Source organism: Carlito syrichta, unplaced genomic scaffold (genome assembly GCF_000164805.1).
Source record: "Carlito syrichta isolate Samal-C Ts95f unplaced genomic scaffold, Tarsius_syrichta-2.0.1 Scaffold47086, whole genome shotgun sequence".
Taxonomy (NCBI): Eukaryota; Metazoa; Chordata; class Mammalia; order Primates; family Tarsiidae; genus Carlito; species Carlito syrichta.
This window is the reverse complement of record NW_006991182.1, coordinates 159,319-177,251: the sequence shown is the minus strand read 5'-3', so window position 1 is coordinate 177,251 and position 17,933 is coordinate 159,319. Positions and strand designations below refer to the sequence as shown.

The following is a 17,933-nucleotide window of genomic DNA, read 5'->3' as shown; positions in this document are numbered from 1 at the left end:
CACCTCAGCCTCCCAAAGGCGCGGGATTACAGGCTGAGCCACCGAGCCCGGCTAGAGACCATGTATCTTAAGCGAAAAAAAAATGTGGGGCATGGTGGCTCATGCCTATAATCCCAGCACTTTGGGAGGCCGAGATGAGAGGATCACCTGAGCCCACAGGTTTAAGACCAGCCTGGGCAACTTGGCAAGACCTCATCTCTACAATAAAAAAAAAATTAGCCAGGCATGGTAGCACATGCCTGTAGTTCCAGCTACTTGGAAGGCTAAGGCAGAAGGATCCCCTGAGACCATCAGGTCGAGGCTGCGGTGGCTGTAAGTGTGCCACTGCACTCCTGCCTGGACGAGAAAGTGAGTCTCCCATTCAAAAAAAAGACCAGGTGCGGTGGCTCATGCCTATAATTCCGGCACTTTGGGAGGCCAAGGTGAGAGGGCTGCCTGAGCCCGCAGGTTTGAGGCCAGCCTGGACAAATTTGTGAGACCTTATCTCTACAACAAATCAAAAAATTAGCCAGGCATGGTGCCACATGCCTGTAGTTCTAGTTACTTGGAAGGCTGAGGTAGAAGGACAGCCTGAGCTCAGCAGGTGAAAGCTGTGATGGTTGGGAGAATGCCACTGCCCTCCAGCCCGGGTGACAGAGTGAGACTCCAACCCAAAAAAATGAAAAAGAAGGACCTACGACAATAATCCTTCAACATGTTCTTTTCACTTTGACATATTTTCAATTCTTCTCCTACTTAGAAATAACTAGAGTTCACAAAATAGTTCCCAACCCCAGGTGTAAAAACATACTAATCAATATAAGATCAAGCCAAACATGTTCCAAAATGAGGGCCATCTCTTATCAAGGCAAATGCCAACATAACACACTCAAAGGCTTCTTGTGTCACTGTACAATACCAGAATAATTTTTTCACTACTCAGAAAAGACAAAACTTATGACATACCTGACTGAGCCATAGCACTGCTAGCAACTTGAGGCTTAAGATCAGCTTCTAAGAGAGCAGGAGAAACAGTTACCACTGGTCCTGAGAATAAGGGACCTTTTAAGGTGAGCAGTTGCCCTTGTGGAGTCATCACAAGGTTGGCAGAGGTGGGTGGAGTATTTGAGGGTGAGGTATTCTCTGTAAGGAAGATCAGAAATTAGTTACGGATAAAAAGACTTTCAATTAATGCGAGTGTAGCCCAAGACACTATGAGTTGTCCTTAAAACTACCCTTACTTAAAAAGCAAGAAATAAATTTCAAATTTAGTTAGGGAAACTCAACTTATAATTCATTTTCTTAAAGCACTTTCTACTGAACAATGGTTACCTGTCCAATGGTTCTCCAAAGGAGAGAATTTCTTATTTGTTGAGGAACAGAGCTATGGAAACACTTTTTCAGTGGAATGCTTCTGATAGTCTTGCCAGTGAGTCAGGATGAAGGTGTATATGATTCTCTCCCTAGGACTCCTTTCCTATACACCTCTAATAAATTACTTTAAATTTTAGGCCTCAGCCGGGCTCGGTGGCTCAGCCTGTAATCCCGCGCTTTGAGTGGATTGCCTGAGCCCACGGGTTCGAGACCCGTCTGGGCAACTTGGCGAGACCTCATCTCTATAAAAATCAAAAAAATTAGCCAGGCATGGCAGCGCGCGCCTGTAGTTCCAGCTACTTGGAAGGCTGAGGCGGAAGGATCACCGGAGCCCAGGAGGTCGAGGTTGTGGTGGCCGGGAGCGCCTACTGCACTCCAGTCTGGGCGACAGAGTGAGACTCCAACTCAAAAAAAAAAAAAAATTTTCGACTGGGCTCAGCGGCTCAGCCTATAATCGCAGCACTTTGGGAGGCCAAGGCAAGTGAATTGCCTGAGCCCACGGGTTCAAGACCAGCCTGGGCAACTTGGCAAGACCTCGTCTCTACAATTAAAAAAAAAAAATTAGCCAGGCATGGTAGCATACGTCTGTAGTTCCAGCTACTTGGAAGGCTGAGGTGGACAGATCACCAGAGCCCAGCAGGTTGATGCTCGGGTGGCCGTGAATGTGCCACTGCACTGAAGCCTGAGCAATGGAGTAAGACTCCAACTCAAAAAAATAAATAAATAAATAAATAAATTTTAGGCCTTGGTTTTCCCTTCTGTGAAATGAGGTGTAAAATGAGGTGACTAGACCAAATAGCTATTAAATTCCTCTCTCAGAAGTAGCAAGCATCCTATGATTCTTCAATGTTAGAAAAATTAATTCATGTTTTACTAATCCATTACTACCTTCTCAGTTTGATATATATACAGAGTACTCTTTGGATACTTACCAAAAGAGTGAAAAAAGGATAGACCATTCTCTAAGAACATAAGCAAGTAACAGAAAATCAATATAGCTCACTTTCAAAATCAAGATAGGTGAAAAATTTTAAAACCAATTTACTTTGTTCCTGAAGAGCAAGACACTGATAGGTGATCTGATAAAAAATAGAGCCTGACTCAAAATGAAATTTCTAAAAAATTTCCAACGTATCTGTCTCAGTTTGACCCAAACTTTCTCAACCCATCAGCAGAACTACAGGGAAATCATAAGTTCATGTATAAAGCCTGAAAAGATGACAGTTTTAAAAATTACTCGCTAAAAATGCATGACTGTAAATGGCTATCAGAGGTAGAAATTTTTTTTTTTTTTGAGTTGGAGTCGCACTCTGTCACCCAGACTGGAGTGCAATGGCCACTCCCGGCCACCGCAGCCTCGACCTGCTGGGCTCCAGCGATCCTTCCGCCTCAGCCTCCCAAGTAGCTGGAACTACAGGCGCGCGCTACCACACCCAGCTGATTTTTGATTTGTTGTAGAGATGTGGTCTCATCAAGTTGCCCGGGCGGGTCTCAAACCCGCAGGCTCAGGCAATCCACTCACTTCGGCCTCCCAAAGTGCTGGGATTACAGACTGAGCCACGGAGCCCGGCCCAGAGGTAGGACTTACATGCTACCGTGATCGTTAACTTCTCAGGATTTGCATGAGTGTGTAAAGCCAGAAACCAAAATCTAACATAGTTAATATTCTACTTTTCATACTACCCATCTTTATTTCATTTAATTAAAACTAAAACTATGACCAAGAAAAGATAGTCAATTCACTAAACTAAACTGATGTTCACCTACATTAAGGAAAGCAAAGAATGTCCTTCCTACCTGTGGCCTGGTCTCTTTTTCTGGAAAGAATCAAAGGTTTCCCCCTCCTGTTATTTATAAACATCTGTCCAAGATCTACAGATGATGTAGAAGATCCTTCCTGCTGTTTGCTAGTTCTGGGAGACATATCAAACTCATCTGATCCCATCTTCTTTTTTCTTTTTTGTGCCTCTAGTGCTTGTTGTTTTGCATAAATATACTCTAGCTTCTTCAGGACCACTTCTTCTGTCTTACCTACAGGTTGATAAAGAATAAATTATCACTCTCTGAATAACCTCACATAATAATGAGAAATAGAGTCAACTGAAATCCAGTTGATTTAACTATATTCCCCAAAACTATGGTAGGCAAGAGTGATTACAATCCAGAAGAAATGTCCCACCCACTCAAAAAATAACTGTGCTTTAAATGCTGAGAGTCAGGCCTTAAACTAAATAGTATCTGAAAGGTCTACTGAAGATTTCTCCTTGCTAAAACTATTATTATGCTCTTTATCAGAAACCATTTAAATATCTCACCTGAAAGAGATGATACCTTCCGTATCAGAATATTCCGTTTTCGAGTCAGGAGATTTTTCTGTCCTATCAGTTTGTCTGCTTGATCTGTTAGTCCCTGAATTTCACTGAACGCCTAAAACAGAAATAGCGATATTACTGTCAGCTGACCCACTCTTTCCTAAAAAGAGGTGAGGCCTATACAATTTAATGAAAAAAATAATATCTTGAGGACTTTTTAATACCAGTAATAATTACTGATGTTTCAGAAATTATTTTCTGTTAAACTTTCTGACTTATACTTTTAGGGAACATAGGTCATGATTATCTCCAAAGAGTATCATTAAGTGTTCATAGGTGTTCCACTGCAAAGAGATACAAAAGAGATTTGTGCTCTGCTAAAATTTTAACAATCAACTTTAAAATCATCTCCTACTAACAAAATCTGATTGAAAAAACCTTGCTCTAGAGGGATATGAATACTTACCCCATAATCCTCCTACTTCTACTTAAAAACAATTTAAATGAAATCACTTTACATCTACATGCAAAATTACAACTTCTGCTAGCTTGAATACTTCAGGTTTTCTTTTAAAATGATTGTAAGCTATTAAGTATGCTAAAATATCACACGCTGTGCTTTACACTGTGATACTTGTAAGCGCTATCAAGAACACAACATAAAGAGAATGTGGTAAACAAGTACCCAGAGCTTCTGACTTTATCTGAAGAAAGGAAAACTCTATCAGTTATAATCTGACTAGAAATGAAAAGCTACTCTGACTTAACATAATGATCTTTTGCCCAAAGCATTCACTGAGCATTCATTAGCCTGCAGTCAACTGTTAAATTCAAGTAGCTCTATTTCAGTGTATCCCTCATATATCAATGACTTATTTTTCACAGCATCTGTAAGAATCTCTTAGTAAAGCTATTATTTGTCATTTACACAGAACACTTACCCGAGTAAGAATGAGACTTTTGGAAACCTTGGAAGAATGAAGCAATCCCAATGTGATCTTTAATTTCTCAAAGAGATCCCTCATTTCACCACGTCGCCGTCGCTCATTGGCAGTGTGTGTCCGGCGATAATAAGCAAAAGCTTCTGCTTCTTTCTGTAGTTTGTCATTCCAGTAATCGGTCTTCAGTTTTACAGGAACTGATGAAGTCTACCCAAACAAGATTGCCTCCTTAACATCTTTCACATAAACCTGTACTCTTCCTCTCAAATGCACTATTTCAGAAACCCATCATCTTTTTTTTTTGAGTCTCACTCTATTGCCTATGCTGGAGGGCAGTGGCATGCTCATGGCCACCGCAGCCTCAACCTGCTGGGCTCAGGCGATCCTTGCGTGAGGCAGAACTTGCATCACCACGCCTGGCTAATTTTTTTTTTGGTTGCCCAGGCTGATCTTGAGCCAGTGAGCTCAAGCAATCCTCTTACCTGGGCCTCCCAAAGTGCTGGGATTATAGGCGTGAGTCACTGCGCTGGGCCAAACCCATCATCCTCTAACAACCTCTCAATTGATCATCTTACTACCAGTTCATCCCTCCTTCAAATCTAACTTCAATGATGCCAACACTGTAAATTCTAATATATGCTAATGTGGTTGTATCAGTTTCCAGCTCAAATTTCAGTGGTTCTCAAGGGAGAAAGAATTTGTGTGTACTGAGGGATGGGAAGTTTAGAAGATCTTGAAAAGTTTATTTTTATAATTTATTATATTACAACTAGTCGTCATTACACAAATTACATTAAATTTTTAAAGAATATTATAATACTCCACAGACTGGCCACTTTTCTAAAACCACCTTTCGCTTCAACCATTCCTAGTTGACAGAAATTCCCAAAACACACTATGCAATCTCACACTTCCCACACCTCCTTGTCGCTACACAGACTTCTACCTGTACCTGGATTACTCAACCCTCCTCCTACCCAATCCTCTATAACAAATAAAATTTAACATTATGGCCGAGTGCAGCAGTTCATGCCTATAGTACCAACCCCTTGGGAGGCCAAGGTGGGAGGACTGCTTGAGCCCAGTAGTCTGAGACCAGCCTGAACAACAAAGTGAGACCTCATGTCTACCAAGAAAAATTTTTTTAGCCGGGCTCGGTGGCTCAGCCTGTAATCCCACGCCTTTGGGAGGCTGAGGTGAGTGGATTGCCTGAACCCACGGGTTCGAGACCCGCCTGGGCAGCGAGACCTCATCTCTACAATAAATCAAAAAATCAGCTGGGCGTGGTAGCACATGCCTGTAATTCCAGCTACTCGGAAGGCTGAGACGGAAGGACTGCCAGAGCCCTGCAGGTCGAGGCTGCGGTGGCCGTGAGCGGCCACTGCACTCCAGTCTGGGCGACAGAGTGAGACTCCAACTCAAAAAAAAATTTTTTTTTTTAATTAGTCAGGTGTAGTGGTGTGCACTTGTAGTTTCAGTTACTCAGGAGGCCAAGGCAGAAGGATCACCTGAGCCCAGGAATTCAAGGTTGCAGTGAGCAGTGATTGTGCCACTGCACTCCTGCCTGGGCAACAGAGTAAGACCTCAACTCAAAAAAAAACCCAGCATCTTAACACTTATAACTCAAACTACATTTTTTAGGAAAAGTCTTTATTGACTTTCAGCTAAGTCCTTTTTTCTCTATCTTATTCATTCTATTTCAATTTTTAAAGTCATTTCCTAGAAATAAAAGGTTACAGATGCATAAAAGGTTAAAACACATGAAGAGGCTGGCTGGGCACAGTGGTTCACACTTGTAATTCCAGCACTGTCAGCACTTTGAGAGGCCAAAGTGGGAGGATTACCTGCGGTCAGGCGTTCGAGACCAGTCCAGGAAATTTAGTGAAACCCTGTCTCTACAAAAAAATTAAAAATTAGCCACTTTCAATTCTATCTATTAACTTCTTGTCACACCATTCTCACATTTTGCCACCTCATCATCCTAATATAGTTAAATCACTACTTTTAGTTCTACTGATCCCATAATCTTAATTTTTCATTCTGTCAACAATAAAATGAGAACATCAGCACTCATATCCTCCCCTTTAGTTCTTCTTCCATCTTTTACCTCCTAATTTATCATTTGTATTCACACATTTTTCAAGACTGAAATTAAGTCTTCCATACCTCATTCACAGGTTATGGAAGTTTTAAAAAATCATTAACAGTGGCTACACTATTATGACATTGTAAATACCTCTCATACAAGATAAATAATAATTATACTTCCCGTCTTGTACAGTTTCTTGGCTTTGGATTTTTTCCCTGATGTTTCTAAATGTCTTTTCTTCTGACACTGTTTGCCTTTATCATAACCCTGATTGTGTCCAAAGAGTCTTATTAAGCTGTTGTCTTTCTAAAGTTAAACCTATTATGCATTAATACAGAATGGGAGAATAAAAGATGCAACAAGATCGGAAGAAAATCAATAACAAGTTTAAATACAGCAAAGTGCTGCAAGTATTTGCAAGTAATACTATTATGAATTTTTTTTTTTTTTTTTGAGTTGAAGTCTCACTCTGTCACCCAGACTGGAGTGCAGTGGCCGCTCACAGCCACCGCAGCTTCGACCTGCTGGGCTCCAGAGATCCTTCCACCTCAGCCTTCCGAGTAGCCGGAATTACAGGCATGTTCTACCACGCCCGGCTGATTTTTTGATTTATTGTAGATTTATTGAGATGAGGTTCGCTGCCCAGGCGGGTCTCAAACCTGCGGGCTCAGGCAATCCACTCACCTCAGCCTACCAAAGGCGCGGGATTACAGGCTGAGCTACCGAGCCTGGTTGAATTTTTTTTTTGGAGTTGGAGTCTCACTCTGTTGCCCAGGCTGGAGTGCGGAGGCACACTTAAAGCCACCCCAGCTTCAACCTGATGTGCTGTGGTAATCCTTCTGCCTCAGCTTTCCAAGTTGCTGGAACCACAGGCATGCACCTGGAGTGCACTGGCTTTTTTTTTTTTAATTTATTGTAGAGACAAGTTCTCGCCAAGTTGCCCAGGCTGGTCTCGAACCCATGGGCTCAGGCAATCCTCTCACTTTGGTCTCCCAAAGTGCTGGGATTACAGATGTGAGCCACTGCACCCGGCAAAAAAAATTTTTTTTTAGTTAAGTTTCACTGTCACCCAGATTACAAGTATAGTGGCATGATCATAGCTCACTGCAGCCTCAAACTCCTGGGTTCAAGCAATCTCCCTCCTCAGACTCCTGAGTAGCAGGGACTACAGGCACATGCCACTATGCCTGGCTATTTCGGGGGGGGGGCGGATAGAGGCAAGGTCTCACTATGTTGGGGGAGGTAGAGGCAAGGTCTCACTAAGCTGCCCAGGCTGGTCTTGAACTTCCAGGCTCAAGCGATTCTTCCACCTCAGGCTCCCAAAGTGCTAGGATTACATACATAAACCACTGTTCCTAGCCTGAAAATTCTTACTATATCTGAAAAATGTTTTAGAATAAATGAAAAAAAAGAGAGTAAAATATATAAAATGATTACAACCGTGCAAATATTTATATGATCCTCAAATCATATAAAAATGAAACAAACCATACTATGATTTTCATTTTAAAGGCCCTAAATGCCACCCTCCCCCTTCTCAACTCAACTCCCATCATGTTTATTATAGGTTTTCTCTGAGTCAGAGTCTCACTCTGTTGCCCAGACTGGAATGCAGTGACACACTCACAGCCACTGCAGCCTCAACTTGCTGGGTTCAGGTGATCCTTCCGCTTTAAGCCTTCCAAATAGCTGGAACTACAGGCACACGCTACCACCAAGCTTATTTTTTTTTAATTTATTGTAGAGACGAGGTCTCTCCAAGTGGCCCAGGTTGGTCTCAAACCCCTGAGCTCAGGTAATCCTCTTGCCTTTGCCTCCCAAAGTGCTGGGATGAAAGGCTTGAGCCACTGCACCCAGCATCTTTATCTCTTAAAGAAAATGATTTAAACAACTAAACTCTCCTCCACTCCTATTGTTAGATAAACAGAAAATCCTGCTTAATTATGCTACCATGCTACATTTAAAAAAATGAAAAAAGGTTTACAATTTCCTTGAACTGCTAGTCATCAATGCAGAGAATAATTTTTTTTTTTTTGAGTTGGAGTCACTCTGTTGCCCAGCCTGGAGTGCAGTGGCATACTCACGGCTACAGCAGCATCAACCTGCTGGGCTCAGGTGATCCTTCTGACTAAGCCTTCCAAGTAGCTCAAGCTACAGGCATACGCCACCATGCCTGGCTAATTTTTTGACTTATTGTAGAGATGTGGTCTCGGCAAGTTGCCCAGGCTGGTCTTGAACCCGTGGGCTCAGGCAATCCTCTCCCCCTGGCCTCCCAAAGTGCTGGAATTATAGGCGTGAGCCACGGCGCCCAACCCCAGAGAAAAGAAAGTTTTCAGTTGGAGTCTCACTGTCCCACCCAGGCTGGAGTACCATGGCATGCTCATGGCCACCCCAGCATCAACCTGCTGGGCTCAAGCGATCCTTCCAACTAAGCCTTCCAAGTAGCTGGAACTACAGGCACGTACTATCATGCCTGGTTAGTTTTTTTATTTATTGCAGAGATGAGGTCTCGCCAAGTTGCCCAGGTTGTTCTCAAACCTGTGGGCTCAGACGATCCCCTCATCTGGACCTCCCAAAATGCTGGAATTACAGGCTTGAGCCACCACGCCCAGCTGAGAGTAATTTTAAGTCACTGAAAATCATGAGCCTAGGCAAGAAAAACAGACAGCTTGTTTTACATCAAATCATTACATTACCAAAATTAATTTCAAATAAGCACATCAATTTTTATAAATTCCATATCCATTTTACTTCCTCTGAATTAGTCTTTCCTCTGGGGGGAACAGAAGAATTAAGAGGAAAAAAACAAACATTAATAGCATAATTTCATTAAGGGAAGAAAGCTGATTATCACTGGTAAAAATAACCCTGAAAAACAAATAATGACTAATATAACTAATATTGTTTCAACCTTAAATGTTATCAATTTTATTAAACAAGTATTACTAAATATATTCTAAATACCTTTCGATTCCTTTCAGCTGCTTTTTCATCTGCAGAGGCATGGGCACGGCACCTATATAAAGACAATATTTTTCAGTGTCTTACTGCACCATCATCTAATACCTATTTCACAGATATATTAAACCAAATCATCCTAAATTATAGCCAGCTTCTTTTCCCCAATGCATGATATATGGCCACACTATTTACTTAACATTATTTATTTTCTCTAAGAAAAAGTATGCAAATAGTCACTAAAATTGCAAATTAGTTTTTCAATCATATTACAGACATACAAAACTGTATAAATATACAGTCGTCCCTCAGTATCAGTGGGGAATTGGTTATAGAACCTCCAGCAGATATCAAAATCCTAAGAGGCTCAAGTATCTGATATAAAATGGTACAGTATTTGCATATAACCTATGAACACCCTCCTGTGTACTTTAAAACATCTCCAGATTAGTTGTTATACCTAATACAATGTAAATGCTAAGTAAATAGTTGTTCCACAGCATTGTTTAGGAAATAATGACAAGGAAAAAAAAGTCCATACATGTTCAATACAGATACGTTTTTTCTTTCAAATATTTTCTTTCAATTTGCGATTGTTTGAATCCACAGATACAGAACCCACTTATGGGGAAGGCCAACTGTATAATGAACACCCAAGTATGTACCATCCAGCTTGAGAAATAACATATCTCAAAAACAGAGGCAATTGTGGGGGAGGACAAGGGGACAGGTCAAAAAAAGGGAGAGAAGATCCTATGTACAATTTACTCAGTCACATTCCCTTCCTTTTTTCTCACAGGTAAACACTTCCAGACTGAGTTTGCCGGGCATATCTTTACAGTTTTACTAGAAATATATATCTCTAAACAAAAAAATGACTATTTTAAATAGCATATATTATACAGTAACTTTCTGCAACTGATTTGCTTCACTCTATTACACCATAGATATGCTGATGATACACATGGTTCTAGTTCAATCATTTTAACTGCTGTACTGTATTCCATAGTGTGAATTTTTCAAAATTTATTTTTTCAGAATTTTAGTAATTATTTAGGTTGTTTCCAAGTCTTCACAAAGCAAACAATGTTGCAATGCATAGTCTCATACATGACCAAGCCTTAAAGATATGTCTGAGTTTTTCTAGAGTATGTATCTAGGAGTAGAACTGCTAAGTAGAAGAAAGGTATGCACATCTTCAACATTAGTAAATATCAAACTGCTAATAATTTACACTCTCAACCTGCAGTTTGTGAGTTCCTATGGCTCTATACCTAGATAATAGTACTATTCTCACTGTTTCCCAATCTTAGGGTTTGAAGTGGTAAAGTCATTGTGGTTTAATTTGCATTTCCCTCATTACTTATGAAGTTGAATAAATTCACATGTGTTTACTTGGTCTTTTCAGTTTCTTCTTCTGTAAACTGCCATTACTCACTTTTCTACTGGATCGCCTTTTTCTTACTAATTTGGAACAATTTTTTAATAACCTTGCTACTAACAAGGATTCCAAGACCTAAAGGTAGAACCTCAAACTATAAAACTCTTAGAAAACACAAGAGACACTCTTACAGAAACTGGAATAGGTAACCAATTCCTGATCAAAACCCTCAAATGCCCAGGCCACAGATAAGACAGACAAGTGGGAACTCATCAAACTGAAAGGCTTCTGCAAAGCAAAAGAAACCATCGAGGGAGTTGGGAGACAGCTCACAGAATGAGAAAAAATATTTGCCAACGGTATATCTGACAAGGCCTAACATCCAGGATCTACAAGGAACTCAAATGTGCCAAGAGAAAAGAAAAAGAAAAAAAGGACAAAAAGAAAAATAAAAGAAACAAACAGTCCTATTAAAAAGTGGGCAAAAGATATGAGGACCCTTCTCAAAAGAAGATACAGTCAACAGACACATGAAAAAATGCTAAGCCTTACTAATCATCAAAAAAATGCAAATCAAAACCACCTAACTTATAACTCAAAAGAAAGGTGCTGAAAATGACATGGAGAAAAGGGAACGCTTCTACACTGCTGGCGGGAGTGTAAATTAGTACCACCTCAAAGAAAAACAGTGTGGCAATTTCTAAAAGATATAAAAACTGACCTTCTATACAACCCAGAAATTCCCCTTCTGCGAATAGACTCAGAAGAATGCAAATCATTCTACAAAAAACATAACTGTGCACACATGTTTACTGCAGCACTATTCACAACAGTAAAAACATGGAGCCAACCATGCTGCCTCGACCTGCTGGGCTCTGGCGATCCTTCCGCCTCAGCTTTCCAAGTAGCTGGAACTACGGCGGGCACTACCAGGCCCGGCTAATTTTTTTTTTTTTTTTTTATTGTAGAGATGAGGGCTTGCCAAGTTGCCCAGGCGGGTCTCGAACCCGCGAGCTCAGGCAATCCACTCACTTCAGCCTCCCAAAGCGCGGGATTACAGGCTGAGCCACCGAGCCCGGCTTAGATATATTTCAAGACAGCTTTTTTTCCTGTTACTACTGTAAATGAAATTTTTAGGTTACCTTTTTTGTTAGTTGCTCCTGTTTCAAAACTCAGTTTCAGTATATAGAACTTACTATCTGGCAATACTACTGAACTTATTAAATCTAATTAAAATTTTAAGGAATTTAAACTCTTTCAAGCTTAACCAGTAGGTAACTGAAGTAAACTACAAGTTGTTCTAGAGTGAAAAAAAACCAACCCGTCCTACTTTCTACCCCTTCAGCTTTCTCAGTACCAGTAGGGATGAAAAATTAATGACTCTTCCTCAACTCACTGCTACTTTCATGTGGTAATTAATGGGATAATGGAGAAAGTACAATGTCTGCCACAAAATAAGAACTCATATCTTCCTTTCTCTCTCTCACACCCCAATCCATAATCAATACAAAACAGAATATTAAAACAGAAAATGAAATAAATTTTCCTGAGCAAATTCTCAGGTCCTCCATATTTTCATCTCATCAGTAGAACAGGAAGAAACATTCCTACTTGTATCTCACTTGCTCAACTAATAAAGTGACCAAATTTAGAAAAGTAATGTTTTATTCTTAAAAAATAGCCTAATCCTTATTGAGTAGTCCACTTTGTCAGTTGTTATGCTAGTTGCATATATTATCTCACTTATTTCAAATGGGGGTATTTTTCTCATTTCTTAGGTGAAGACTCTAAGATTCAGAGAGATTAAAGACTCACACAAGGCTAAATACCCTATAAACTAGCAAAACTAGTATTTCTAGCACCAATATATCAGGTTCCAAAAGCATGTTATTTACTGCCTCCTAGCAATGACCAAGACAAGTTAATTACCTCCAAATTCCACTTCTATTCCTCATCTATACTAGTCAGAAAAAAGTTAATGGAATAAAGAAACCATGTCAGTTACCCAGAGCCCCTAAGTAGAACATAAATGTTTTGTTTCTGGTTACAAAGCAACAATAACAACAACATAAACAGCAATCCAAAGAGAAATAAGACTTACTGCTGTTTGAATGACTGTTTGTGGGCAGCTGTGGTCTTCATGTGTGCAACATTAATTTCCTCTGAGAGCTCTTCTACAGTTTCAATGTCCACCTGCTCCTCATCATCCTCAATGTATGCTACACAGTTATTCTGAAATACATCATTACAACAGTAAATAATGCATTGGGAGGCAAGCATACCTAAATTTTCAACTGCATGTTTCCCTTATGAAATCAACTAGTGCCAATCACTGATCTTATACCGTGAGTACTGATAATCCTAAGGTTGTTAATTATAAGGAATTAAGTCAGAAAGATAACATATAATTAGAATTAACAACCAAGAACTATGTTATAAGTCACAGATATATTAAAAAGACATCATTTAGACTGAACAGAGTCCCCAAAGGGCTACACTGATGCTTCAGTGTTATTTGTAGTAAACAAAATTCAGAAACAGATATTAAGGCACTATACATCTTAAGATCAAATGACAGAAAAATAAAATTTGGTGAGAGAAAAGGTAGAAAGGAGAAAAATGTAGACTCTATTTTAAGGGAACTTCATGACTAACACTGTAACAGACACCCAGAAATCAATAAACATTAACATACACAGGCAAGTATGAAAACAGAATATACCTCAGTTTTCCAAGTCTCTCAACCCCACAAAATGAGAGCTTTTGAGGTACTTCTAGTTTTAAAAAAGCCCAGGACTGCTGTAATTCCTTATTATACCAAAGAAGGAGTCAATCAAGTAAGCATTTATTGAGCATCGATCACAGAAACTTGCTGAATAGTCTATATTAACAGTAGAATTAGATTGATCTATGGGATAAGCAGATATTAAGTCCACCTTTAAAAGTAGTGTTTACTATGCCAGAAACTATAGCTATAATCATACTGTATCAGAGAGGCACAACTCAAAATGAAGCAGCCCAATCACCTTATTTTCTACTTCAATTTGTTGGAAAAATTACTTACCCTCAAATTATAGGCTCCATAAGGTTAATAAAACACTAAATTCAAGTCATCATTTATGTCCCCATCTCCAATTTAAGCACAATTTAAACAATGTATATTAAATTTTTTAAATGTGTGTTAAAATTAACTCTAGGTAACAAAATCAACAGAGTCTCAGCAGGTAATAATGTAGGTAGATGCTTTACAATATTTAAATTGAAGAATGTCTGTCTACTGTGTGGTTTTAAATGCAGGCTTTGTAAATAATATCCAGTGATATCCTTCCACAATGAAATATTTAAAGAAGCTACTCATAACTTTCCTCATAGTATCCCAAAACAATGCTAGTCATAAGTATAAAGATAACATAGGCATGGGACACGAACATAAATGCAATGTAGAATTTAGATTTTAGAGATCACTTAATATAATGCCATTACTTTAGTTTTATCTATTTATTTATTTTTTGAGTTGGAGTTTCACTCTGTTGCCCAGTCTGGAGGGCAATGGCACGCTCCTGGCCACCGCAGCCTCAACCTGCTGGGCTCCGGCGATCCTTCCGCCTCAGCCTTCCAGGTAGCTGGAAATACAGGCACGCGCTACCACGCCCGGCTAATTTTTTGATATATTGTAGAGACGAGGTCTCGCCAAGTTGCCCAGGTGGGTCTTGAACCCGTGAGCTCAAGCAATCCACTCGCCTCGGCTTCCCAAAGTGCTGGGATTACAGGCTGAGCCACCAAGCCCGGCCTTATGCCCTTACTTTAAAAAAAAGTCAGTGTAACTTGCTGGTCTGATTCCCTATTGGTACATTCAAGTAATGCCTCCTTGTATGATTAAGACACACTAAGATTCTATTAAGTCAGTTCTACTAATAGCAATAGTTTTCACTGGTTTTAAAGTTGGACTGCTTTTTAGCCTGATGTTTACCTGGGCTGACTTACAACAGAAGACTGCACAAAACACAGTAAGATCTACAACATAACTCCTAAACTCAATAAATATAGATCCCTCAGCTACCTACAGTTATCCATCCTTGAAAAGGACTAGGCTATAGAGAAAGTATAAGATAAATATATATAGGCTCATCCAACTTTAGAGCTAGATCCTGATTTATAAATAAGACAACTCAGGTACTTGAAACAACCAATACAAGAATATTAAACTATTTAAACATTTTAGAGTCTTAGTACTAATCTTTTTGTTATATTTTATGTACTAATTTTTATGTACTAATTTTAGTACCAATATTTTTGTTATATTTTATGTGCATGAGGCAGTTAAGCATTAACAGAGAAGGACCAGATAACACAGGGTGAAGGAAGTGAGATTCTAAAACAAGCAGTTGCAGGACAATCAGTGCAGAGGGCTATCTTTTTGCTCCTGAAAAGAAAGATATAGTTTCGATTTCAGGGCCACCGCCACAGGCTGTGGTCTTCTTATGTTTTACATTAGACCCTGTCAGGGGTCAGCAAGCCACAGTCCACTCCCTGTTTTTGTAAGTACAGTTTTAGTAGAATATAGCAACACTTATTCACTATGTATTGTTTGTGGCTGCTTTCAAGCTACAACAGCAGTCAAGTAGTTAAAACAGAGAGCCAACTAGCCTGCAAAATCTAAAATATTTACCATCTGGCCCTTTACAAAAAAAGTTTGTCCAACTTCTGCACTACATCTTATCTGATAGTTACTTAGTTCAGTAAATACAACCTTAAATAGAAGTCTATAAAAATGCTTCAGGAAAGTAATAAAAATAAGACTGTAATGGTCATATTACAAAGGATGATGACCAAACTCTATAATATAAATTCTAGAGACTAAATATTTAATTTTAGGAGATAATTAAAAAGTAACTTCAGGCAGAATTATAATTAAAACATTAGATGGTATTTTCCAGTTTTTCTCCAAAAAAGAAAAAAATCTCTCTAAATGCAGGTAGATAAATTATCCAGTTCTAAGGTTACCCATTCCCAGCTTCTTATATCTACCAGACATGAAAGCTTCAACCACAAAAAATGTCACAGAAACTGACTGATATCGAATGGGATGAGTGGTTTCAGGCTTTATTTTTGTAAATCTAACTTGGTAGGGGACTCTCGAGCATCTATTCCCCAAAAGCTTAAGCCAGTCTTCCAATAAATACCAGACAAGTCTCAAAGAATAATATAAGCTCAATAAATGTTGCCTGACTGACACAGCCCAAAACCTACAAAATTATTTAATTATAATCTAAACCTAGGCATCCAACTGAATGTATTAGGTCTTAGAGATCTTCTGGAAAGCCTACTGTCTCTAATAAATCATTTAAATCCTTGTTCAGTCACAACAAAAATGAGCTCACCACCTTTTCTACATCATCAACCTCCTCACTGTGGTAGTCAGAAACAACATCCACAATTTCATCAATAGAATCATCGGTCTTCTCATTCTCATCTTCCTCATCTTCCTCTTCCAAATCCAAAACAGTGAAGTCAGCACTGTTTCTCCCATCCTTCATCTCTTGCTTTGGTTGTAACTGTTCTGGGAGCAGTAAGTGGCCCTGAAAATGTCCATTCCCTCTGCTACTTTTCGTAGCTCTCCTAGGAACGATGGAGAAGGTTGGAGAATTAGAAATTCTACTCCAAGAATCACATTCAGTTTTTGAAACTCGAACATCCTCAGTAGTACCACTTTTTCCAAATAAGTCAGAGATGACTTGTTCTTGCTGAAACACATCTGAATTTTCTTGACCCAGCTTTGTTTCCTTAGTTAACAGTTCATCCGCTTCTTTCTTACATTCCTGTGATGCTCCAACACATTTCCGGGACAAGGGGCTCTTCAGATGTTTTCTCCATCTCTCCTTAATACTGTCTTTTTCCAGAGAGTCTCCACATCCCTTCTCCTTGGCCTCTAGTTGTGGGTTAGACTGCTGCTCCACAACTTTACTACCTGATAATTCAAGTTTACTTTCTTCCTTAGAGATGACTGGAAGTTCATTTGATTTTTCCTTTGGACTATCTAATCCTTTCTGTTGTTCTACCTTTACATCACCAAGTTTTTGAAGCTGTACTTTACTTATATTTTGAACTGTCTTATTACTGGCTTTTTCAGAAATGGTCCTAACTTCCAGAACAGTCAGTTTTTCTTTGGAACTGCAAGGCTTCCTAGTCCCACATTCTTCATTGGTATCTTTATCGTCTTCACTTGTGTGTGACCCAGTGATATAGGAATGCACAGAAGGCTTGACAGTTGCAGGACTGTCTTCTGTAAGGCATTCTTCATCCAAATGATCTCCCTCGTCTTCCAAGGAATCATGCAGGGTTTCTTCTGAGGCAGCAGCTCCTGAGTTTTGCTTTATTATACTTGACTCAGGGTCTGCAGCTTCTCCTTCTGAGTGTAGAGCTTTCTTAGCTTCCTGTTCTCTTTTTATAGAATTTGTTTCATCTTTCTGGTCCACATTCTGGGATTCTCTCTTCATCTGAAGGGAAGCAACATGTTGAAGAATGGAGCTAGGAACAGGCTTTTGTCCAGGGAGCTGCAACAAGGCAAAACTACCAGATTGTAGAGGAATAAGACTGGCTGTACCAGCAGGCTGTCCTCCTGAACTACAGGTTATTTTGGTTTCAGAGCCTGTTTTATTTGCAAAATTTTGTGGTTCAGGAGGAGAAATCCTCAGGGTCAATGTACCAGCCTGAGACACAAAACTAGGTCCGGAGGAAAGCAACGACGGTGCTTGAGTGATAACATTCACTGTGGGAGAAGACCCAACAGCCTGAATTACAGGATTCATAACAGAGAAAGCAGAGGACGAAGCAGAAGATGATGCAGTCTCAGAGGGTTTGGAAGGAGCAGGTAGCCGGATTCCTACCACAGACCCTAG

At 39.7% G+C, this 17,933-nt stretch overlaps 1 protein-coding gene across 2 annotated transcripts in view; it reads right to left on the bottom strand.

Annotated features, from left to right (window-relative positions):
• MGA (MGA, MAX dimerization protein) overlaps positions 1-17,933 on the bottom strand; it is a 107,329-nt gene that overhangs the window by 4,983 nt on the left and 84,413 nt on the right. For both annotated transcript variants that reach the window (XM_008048432.2, XM_008048426.2), the window contains 7 exons: positions 16,419-17,929; positions 13,136-13,266; positions 9,660-9,711; positions 4,607-4,813; positions 3,669-3,780; positions 3,151-3,384; positions 946-1,122 (listed from right to left, as the gene is read on the bottom strand). In XM_008048432.2, coding sequence (XP_008046623.1) covers positions 946-1,122; positions 3,151-3,384; positions 3,669-3,780; positions 4,607-4,813; positions 9,660-9,711; positions 13,136-13,266; positions 16,419-17,929 — 2,424 coding nt within the window. The remainder of the gene's footprint in view (positions 1-945; positions 1,123-3,150; positions 3,385-3,668; positions 3,781-4,606; positions 4,814-9,659; positions 9,712-13,135; positions 13,267-16,418; positions 17,930-17,933) is intronic.